The 9,401-nt window shown below is 42.8% G+C and overlaps 1 protein-coding gene across 1 annotated transcript; it reads left to right on the top strand.

The window, feature by feature from the left end:
• Positions 1-584: 584 nt before the first annotated feature.
• Positions 585-5,652, top strand: LRRIQ4 (leucine rich repeats and IQ motif containing 4). Its single transcript, XM_054385756.1, has 5 exons — positions 585-1,691; positions 3,061-3,234; positions 3,553-3,691; positions 4,405-4,601; positions 5,539-5,652. Exons 1-5 carry the CDS (start codon positions 585-587, stop codon positions 5,650-5,652), a joined length of 1,731 nt encoding a protein of 576 aa, XP_054241731.1.
• The last annotated feature ends 3,749 nt before the right edge of the window (positions 5,653-9,401 follow it).

Below are 9,401 nucleotides of genomic sequence, written 5' to 3'. Positions count from 1 at the left end.
CACCTGATGCCCTGACAGCTGCTTCCTAACCTTCAATTACTCCAATTCCTTAAATGTCAGCTGAAAGGTTTCTTCAGATATCAGAGGCAGTCTAGTAGTTGCCCCTTCCCACTTCTTGTTCTTTTGGTGTCACACGAGTACAACTTGCTGATATGAAATACCAGATTCACTGGCATCTCTGTGATTCAGAAACTACTGTTACAGAAGAAGGTGCAACCTTTTCAACAGTAAGATTCTTCCTGTCTTACAGTCAGCACAGCTGAATGCAGATCTCAGTCAGTATTTATAAATGCAGGCTTTCAAATCCCAATGGAGTAGCTTTGTTTAGCTGCCCTGACTTCATAAGGTCACTCTCCAAATCTGGCTGTTGTAGATGCACTGGGATTCAAATCCATGGTCCTCCTCTATGTGCTGCAGGTTTTGATCTCAACAAACACAAGCAGCTTTTTGTAGGGGTACAACTGAGACTAGAACCTGTTCCTAAATGCCCCTAATTCTTCCAGTATTTATTTAGCACAGGAAGGTCTCTGAGTACCTTGATTTTTAATGTTTTTCTCTTCAGAAATTAAAATTAAGGAGCAGAGATGGCTGAGTCTCATCAGAGCCAGGAAGCCAGTGCAGAGGGCATTCAGTGCCCTAAAGCTGACTCTGTTGATTGTGAGGATGACCAGGTTGAGACCACACAAGAGATACCAGTGAATGAAGTGCCAGATAATGAAGATCTTCCTCCCACACATGTCACAGACAGGGTCTTTTTTATTGATTTAGCCAATAAGCAACTGCAAACTATCTCACCAGAAGTCTTGAGTCTAGAACATCTGGAAGAGCTGCACATGGAAAAGAACCTAATCATAAGCATCCCCAGGGACATCAATCACCTGAGGCACATGAAGATCCTCTACTTGGATCACAATCACATACAGGACATATGCGAAGAACTGGGGGATCTGAAATGTCTTCAGAGCTTAGATTTAAGCAACAATCCCCTCTCCTGCAGTTCACTGCCAGTTATCAGCAAATTGCAGTCCCTCCGTCAGCTCAGGCTCTATAAAACAAACTTGCACGAACTCCCGGTGCAGATCTGTGAGTGCCTCCATCATGTCGAACTGCTTGGCCTCTCTGACAATAATCTCAAGTGTCTGCCTAAAGAAACAGTGAACCTGACAAAACTCAAGGAAATTTACCTCCAGAAAAATGGATTGGAAAGTTTTCCCGAGGAGCTTTGTTATATTGCTAATTTAGAAATAATAGATCTGGAACAAAATCTAATCAGTTTCATCCCAGAAGAGGTAGGCTTTTTGACAAACTTAGTTAAGCTATTTTTAGCTTTTAATAACTTATCCTCTATTCCTCCTACACTGCAATATTGCCAGAAACTGGCTGTGCTGGATCTGTCTCATAATCTCCTGCACAAGCTTCCTGCAGGTTTGAAGAATCTCACTGAAATGAGAGAACTCAGTCTGTCTGCTAACAGCCTGGAGAAGTTCCCACGTCAGATCTGCTGCTGGCCATCCCTTTCCCGTGTTTACCTGAGGAACACTGGCCTGAGTAAAGTACCTAGGTCCTTCGCCAGATTAACCAGTGTCAAGATACTAGATCTGAGTGAAAATTGCTTTGATAAGATTCCTGAAGGAATATGCACTATGACAAATCTAGAAGAACTGGCCCTGGATGACAATCACCTACAGGAGGTATTTGTTCCTTTGCTTTCTTTTTTGTTTTATTGATACCTCCCTTTTAAAAAATCCAAGTTCTTCATCACAACTGAGTGTCACCTTCCCTACTAGAATGAGAGGGCATGTTCCACCTCATATGCACCTTAGCTTGGGCTACTTGGTGTTACTGACATCTGAGTATTCACACAGGGAGAGAATCATAGAATCATCTAGGCTGGAAAAGACCTTTAAGATCATCAAGTCCAACTAATACCATAACACTGCCAAGCTCACTGCTAAACCATGTCCCTCAGCACTGCATCTCCATGTCTTTCAAATGCCTGCAGGGATGGTGACTTCACCACTTCCCTGGGCAACCCTGACTACCCTTTTGGTGAAATAATTTTTCCTAATGTCCAACCTAAACCTCCCTTGGTGCAATTTGAGGCTGTTTCCTTTTGTCTCGTCACCTGCTACTCAGGAGAAGAGACAGACCCCCACCTGGCTCCAAACTCCTTTCAGGTAGCTGTAGAAAGTGAGGTGTTCTTCCCTCAGCCTCCTTTTGTCTAGACTAGACAACCCCAGTTCCCTCAGGCACTTCTCACAGGACTTGTTTCCATCTTTGTTGCCCTTCCCTGGACCCGCTAGAATAGCAAGAACGTGGCAACACTGACCTGTAAAGATGAAATAGTGAGTGAAGGGATTGCTTCAGTCTTTTTGTGTCTTTTTCTGTGCACACTGGAAAATAAGAGCTGCATTTGCGTAGAATCAATACGTCACAAACTGAAAAACAGAGCAGAGGGCAATTTAAAAATGGATGTGGTATTGTTAATGGCTTTTAACCCCATTATTGTTTGCTGTTCATTTGATAGTGAGCAATTATGTACCCTACAGCTGTGTTATTATCAGGGTAACACAATTCATGGGCATATTCATTCTAAGAGCTCGGATTACACCTTCCTTTTTACACAATGCAACACTGCTTTCTTTTCCAAGGAGATTTTTACTTGTGCAGTTTCCTTCTTGAAGGTTAAATTTACAGAAGTAGTAATGTATGCAAAAGAATCACTTTCAGACTTCACTCATTTACGTTGCTCTCCCCTGCACTGTGCATACAAAGGAAATAAAGAAGCAGCCTAATGTTTCTGCTCAGAAATAAGATTACCCCCCTAAGAAATCTTTCCAGCAGAGCAAACAATACGGATTATTTTTTCTATTTTTTTTTTGCCAAAATCTCCACCATACTGTGAGGTATAATGTTACATTAATGAGCAGAACATCCTGTGTTCATCCATCAACAGTAATGCAGCTCCACAGCATTTTCTTGGAGATTTTTCCCTGAAAAGAAAATCCCAGAGATTGCTGTTTAATTGACATAATATGTCTTTTTAATGACTGTGTCTAGATACCTGCGGAGGTGAAAGAACTGACAAATTTGAAATGTCTTGGCCTGTCTGAAAACCAATTCAGTATCTTTCCAAAGGAAATCTTTCTCCTGGAGTCATTAGAGAGATTACACCTGGGACAAAATAAAGGAATTAAATTCACAAGTCTGCCAGAAGACATCAGTAAATTGCAGGTAGGAGCAATGGAAGAGAGAAGATCTTGGTCTGCTCGCAGCGTGTTGCTTCTGTGGATTTCAGGTGCTCCCAAATGCAGGAATGAAGGTTCTGCTAATCTCTTCAGATATATGGTGCAGCATCAGGCCAGGGCTGTCAGCACGGGAACAGTATCAAACCTCAGTGTTTGAATATTATGTTGTCCCTGTGTTGACCCATTTGTGTCTCAGTTTATAAACATTACTTCTGCATTTGTTAATACCCTCTGTACATTGATTATATTTCAAGCTAAGGAAAAATCTTGTAATTATTAAAACTTATGCACACATATTTTCCAGAATCTGAAAGAACTGCATATGGAGAATAATTGTCTGGAGCATCTGCCTGCAGCCATCAGTTCGCTGACCCACTTGAAAACACTGGACTGTCGCAACAATCTCCTTAAGCAGCTCCCAGACTCTTTGTGCCAAATACAAGGTGAAAAAGAGTCTTCATATTTGTGCCCTTAAGGACATAAATACCAGCAAAGCATTTTGGAAGAAGGAGAGAAGGGAAGGAAGGAATGCAGCACATCATTGAGGGCTCATCCTGTAACTGTAAGGGAGCCAAAAAGGGTAAAAGTTAGGGACTAGGAGGATAGGGGAAGTGCTGTACCGAAGCCAAGAAGACAGGAGGGTATCATCCATCACTTACCTCAACATTAGGGTCTGGAGAAAAAGATGTCTCCCAGAGCTCAGCTCTCAGCAGATCCCCTGATATGCTGATATGGGTCAGCACCAGTGAATCCAGAGTGGCACTGTGGAACTGGTTCTCTAGAGGTGCTCCCCAGCCCAGTCTTTCCACCTTCCCCAGTTCTCCATTGCACCTCTGTGTGGCTAAGTCCATTAGCACTGTGGGCTGCTAATGGACAGGATTTTTGAAAGCTGAATTTAGCCACCTGGCTGCCAGGTGAATGGTCTTCACCTAGCGAAGCAAATGCTTTGCTAGGAAAGCCTGGGTCCCCCCCTGGGTCCCATTCTTCTATATATGGGAGCAGAAACTTCAAATTTTAAACTCTCTGGTGAGATGTTCAGTATATACATCCATTACATGCACAGACTGAACTGTTGGTGCCTCATCTGGGAACATGCAGGAATACCCCACATCATTCCTGTTCTTTGTGCTACAGCTGTTTGCTTTTGTGTGTTCAGGCTTACAAAAGCTGTTCCTTCAGAACAATCAACTGTCTCAGCTGCCTGAGGATTTGGACAGCCTTCAGCAGCTGGAGCTTGTACTTGTAGATGAGAACCCTATGACAGACCCTCCAATTGAAGTGTGCTGTCAGGGGACAGCTGCCATCTGGGAATACTTACAGGAAAAAAGGCGTAGAAAGGCCATGAAGTTAAAGGTAGGTGTGTTAAGAAAGCCACCACGATATACATACAAAGCTGCCTTTGTCATAATAGAACAACTTACAGAGCACTGTGCAACATAGAAACATCTTAAACCACCATTTGCATCAGCTATGGCAGAGCAGTACTTCTATCACTTATCATGTTAAGGCAGGATATGGACAACCATCAGGGAACATGGCATTGGGCATCATTCAAAAATGCACCAGAAGGCTGTCACTGACTCACCAGGTCAGAGTCAGCAGGCACAGAACAGCCCTTACAACTTGCAAGGGAGCTTTCCTTGGTTCCTTGTCCTCTGAAACAAGGCAGATCCTTTAAAGTCAAGTCATTACTTAAAGACAAAACTAACTGCAGGTGGCATCTTCACTCTTGTTGATCATACTTTGACTGTAGAGGCACTCTATGTTGCTTTTTGCTTTGATTTGTTTGGGTTTCTTTTTCCCAAAAGAACACCAGGCTGTATCACCAGTGGGCCACAGAATTCATTTGCTCAAAAAAAGAAGGGCAAGAAGGAAGGAAGGGCAAATCTTCAGTCTCTCATTCTTCTGAATCTAAATTCTTTCTCTCTTTTCTGTAATGACTATCATTTCTTCATGAAATACTGTGTTTCTCCCAAACTGGTTTTCTGAACTAAAAGCTGGTATTTGAAGATGTGTAGACATTTACTACTCTACTCAAAGGGTCTGGAGGAGTACAGTGTTTGTGTCCTTCCTGGTAAAACGTTCCTCTTGGGAAAAATAACACAGAGTGAAGGAAAAGCCAGGTGGCTGCAAACAAAGGCAGTCTAATACAGACACAAGGCTTTTGGAGGCCATAATGTGCCTGGCTTTTTTACATCAAGAATATCCACCAGTAGTACTGCTCCACACAACTATTTTCTTTTATCCCTTTCCTCCAGGTATCCAGATTGTTCTCTCTTCTCTTTTTCAGGTCAAAAGATTGTGGCATAGGTTGAAGGGAATCGGACCTTTCTTGGCACTTTATAATGTAGCAAAAACAAAAAAGAAGGGAAAAAAAGGAAAAGGATCAAAAGCCAAAAAGTGATATTTGGGCAGTAAATTGCACAGAGCTCTTTTCATTTACAAGAAAAGCAAATATAAGCAAGGACAAGCAAGGAGGATACAAGCAGTATTAAAGCTTTTGAATCAGTGAGTGTTACAATGACAACTCCATTTTTGAGCTTTGTTTTTGTGCTTCTGTCAACGTGGACTCCAGCTGGATCAGGCAGATTCTGAAATATCCTCCTTCTGAATGCATGTCATCTCAAAGCAAAAAAGCAGTTGATTGATTGGGAATTGATTGAACCTGCAGGAATCTGGTGCAATTAAGTGTTCTTTATTCTGAATCCTTAAGTATTTTACATGCAATTCTTAGAAATGTGTTTTCCAGTCAGGGAGGTACAGCCATACCTAGAGTGAAACACTAATTGTGACCCCACCTACTAGTAGTTACTTAATGAGTTTTACATTCAGAAATGATCAGTACCTTCTTTGGAAATATGAAGGAGGATTCCAGGCAGTCAGAACACATGCAAGTGCATTACTTGCCTCACCATGCTGTCTTACAGAGCTGCAAAAAGCTGTTTTGAAAGTCTCTCTACACTTCTGCAAAACTGTTGGCTGATGTTTTGACAATCTGGAGTTAGAATGGAGTTGAATGACTACAAGCTGCCAGCTCCTTATAGCTCATCTCCGAGATAGCTTGGTAGCAGTTTGTAAAACATCTGTGCAGCAGGCTTATTTGAAAGCAAGAATTCTGCAGAATGCAATATTCTGCAATGCTTCTGGCTCCTGGCACCTTTGCTATTCCGAAGAACCACGACAAACACTCCTTACTGTAATTCAAGCATGCCAAACTTCTATGCAGCCATGTCTTTCCACAACACTTTGCAGACTGCTGTTTGCCCCAGACATCTGATGTCCTTGTCTAGTTTTAATTCCATAATGCTCAGTTCCTCCTTAAACCTTGCCAGAGTTTTATCCGCAGCATACATAAAGCTCAGAGCTGGACTGGGACTGACCACTGTTCAGGTTCAAAATGTATGAGTAGGTAGGAGCAGAAACTTTTGTTTAGTTTAATTGGCTGGTGGGAAGTGCAGTCCAGCTTTCCCTCCCCTTGTCTGAGTTGCCTCCCCTGTCTGAGTTGGGATCCTGAAGGAGGTGGTGAAGCAAGGGTCACCAAGACCCAGCTCTTCTTAGAGCTCCACTTCCAGGTAGTGCTCTCTGAATTCTGCGACTAATTCTGCATCTAGGGTGTGGATTTTATTTCTATTTGGTTCTTGAATCGATTGAAACTGAACTCGCTCTGATATGCTTCTTGGCAGCAGAGAGCTATGAATGCAGGAAAGTGGGATGGCTTGGTTTGGGTTTTCCATTTCTCTAGGTAATTGACGCTGTTTAATTGTTTGGAGGTGTCTTATGGATTCTCTTCACCTTAAGTGAAGGCAAAGAGGAACAGAGAGAAGGATGATTCAGGGACTACTGAGGAGGAAAACACTGGAAGAGAGAGATTTCCAGGAAGACTGGCAGATAGACAGGACATTTAATAGCAGTGATTTAATAAAAGCTTCTTACTGGCAGAATAGGTATGAGAGAATAATCAGAGGACAAAGGAGTGAGAAAGGGATCGTGAACAGCAAGTGGAGACCTTGCTAGCAGTGCTAGTGCTGTGCTCTGGAGCTGATAATGAGGAACAACTCTAATACAGCAAGAAACCCCAACACTGAGGTCCAGTTCAGTCAGTAAGATTACAGCAGACTCTGGACATAGAACATGGGGCAGCTGCTTTATTAATTACAGAGAGAGGTTCAAGTGGGAAAGGAGTGATTCAGAGATTCTCACAGAACAGACAAAAGGATCAACTTCCCATTTGGACCAGAGGCAGACTAGAGGAGGAAAGTCAAAGGAAGGCAAGTGAGTAAGAGAAGAGGTTGATGTGCTGCTGTTACAGATGATGGTACTTCCACATTAGAATAATTCTCCTGACTTGAGTCACTGCTTGAAAGAGTCTCATTAGCCCTGTACAAAATGGAGGCTCTTTGCTTCATTTCAGAGGTTGAAGATCTCTGTAGAAACTGATCTCACACTGCAATTCCCTGCTGCTTCTGACCAGGATGTTCCAGTTCATCTCACATTTCTCAGAGCTGGGGAAGCCAAGTACACTTTTTCAAGTGGAATGAGGAAGTCCATGGAGACCCTCACATGAAATCATGGATCAAGAAGTATTAGCAGAACATGGTCAGCTTCTGATTGTAACCCTGACCAGCAAGAAGTTGATGTTAGAAAGATCAGCTAGGCTGACAGTTGAATATTAATCTGGATCTGCATGAGAAAACTTGCTGAGAGAGGCCCTACCAAGTTAGGAAATTGCCACTGAGTGGTCCTGGTGTGCCTTTTCTCCAGGACACTGCTGCAGCATGTAGATATACTCAGAACTAATTGAGCAATACTTTATCCCTCAAGCTGCCTCAGGATTTCTGTAAGACTCCTCACTCAGTGGGCAGATCTAATATCTTTACTTCTTAAAATACCTTACCAGTGAATAATCCCACTGCAGTCTTTGAGCTCACGTGTGGGTTAACCTGCTCCATGACACAGCTATGCTAGAATTTGGCTCTGTGTAAGCAAATACAACAAAATGTCAAAGAAGGCATTATCAAATGAACAAAAGGAGGAGCCACTCACGTGTCCCAAGTTGGTGCTTCTTCTAACAAGTCTTGGGCACAGAGCAGGCAGCTGTGCTCTTAGCTGGAATAATAAACTTTGCTTATTTCATTCATCTTTAGTGTCAGGAAAAGAACACTGTCTACATCACAAGGTGTTGTGAACATTAATGGATTACTCTTGAATGCAAGGAAGCATGTAGGCAATGCAGGGACTCACACTGGCTTTCATCTCTTCCCAAACTCTTAGTTCTGGAAGTTTTGTGTTGCATATCATAAAAGGGTCTGTACAGAAAGCACAGATTAGGTAAGGCTGAAAGAGCTCAGGATGAGAAGGTGCATCCCTAAAGTATCCTGCTTTGTATAGCATTACCCAGAATGCTTACAGATTGCTTTGTATCCCAAATCCTTGCTAAGGTAGCAGGACATTATCTCAGATTTAACCTACCACAGCATTCCCCTTGCTCCTGAGACCTGCAAAGACTCCAGCCAACTTTCTTACCTTGATTTTATGCTGATTCTGTACACAGGACTCATCTACACTATGAGATGGCATCAAGGGCTGGAGTAGAGGCAGAACAGCTCCTTCTGTAGTCTCCTTACTGAGCTAATATATAATTCTGAGTTGTTGGGATGCCTTCCAAATCTCATACTTACATGACAAAGAGGCAAAGGTTTGGGGGAGAAGAAACTAAAATTTAAAACAGAGGTTTCAAGTATTTTCACATTAGAGGCATCATCCTTATGCACATGAGGCCATATTCACAGTGCCCACCCCCTTGCATCAGCACACACCTCAGCCACTTCCTCCCCTCACTGTCAAACCTGTGTGTGTCCATCTGAAATCACCACTGCTCTTTGACAGTTGTCACTGCAGTATTCACAAGGGGAAGACTGAGTGTGTGTAGTACTGTGAGCACGGCTTAGAGAACCTGATAGAATGTATCAGTCAATGGAGAGATCCAGGCATGCAGAAGGTTAAATTACAACAGTTTTCTATAATTGTGGAACTATTTCAAGAGCTCTCACGAGGGAAGAGTTCTGAAAACCAGGCTGTCTTCTCAGTTAGAGACACGTAACGCTTGGCTCCTGTGCTGCTTGTGAATGGCCCTTCAGGAACCTTCAACCTCCA

The sequence above is a fragment of the Indicator indicator genome, chromosome 13, assembly GCF_027791375.1.
Source record: "Indicator indicator isolate 239-I01 chromosome 13, UM_Iind_1.1, whole genome shotgun sequence".
In the NCBI taxonomy this organism is placed as follows: Eukaryota; Metazoa; Chordata; class Aves; order Piciformes; family Indicatoridae; genus Indicator; species Indicator indicator.
Note: the sequence above shows the minus strand (reverse complement) of the source record. Positions and strands in the feature narration are given on the sequence as shown.

Bases quoted from the DNA above. Each gene is read 5' to 3' on its own strand.
- LRRIQ4 (XM_054385756.1), top strand. From the start codon at position 585: ATGGCTGAGTCTCATCAGAGCCAGGAAGCCAGTGCAGAGGGCATTCAG. The intron at 1,692-3,060 runs GTATTTGTTCCT...GACTGTGTCTAG, and splicing joins ATGACAATCACCTACAGGAG to ATACCTGCGGAGGTGAAAGA. The intron at 4,602-5,538 runs GTAGGTGTGTTA...TCTCTTTTTCAG, and splicing joins GAAAGGCCATGAAGTTAAAG to GTCAAAAGATTGTGGCATAG.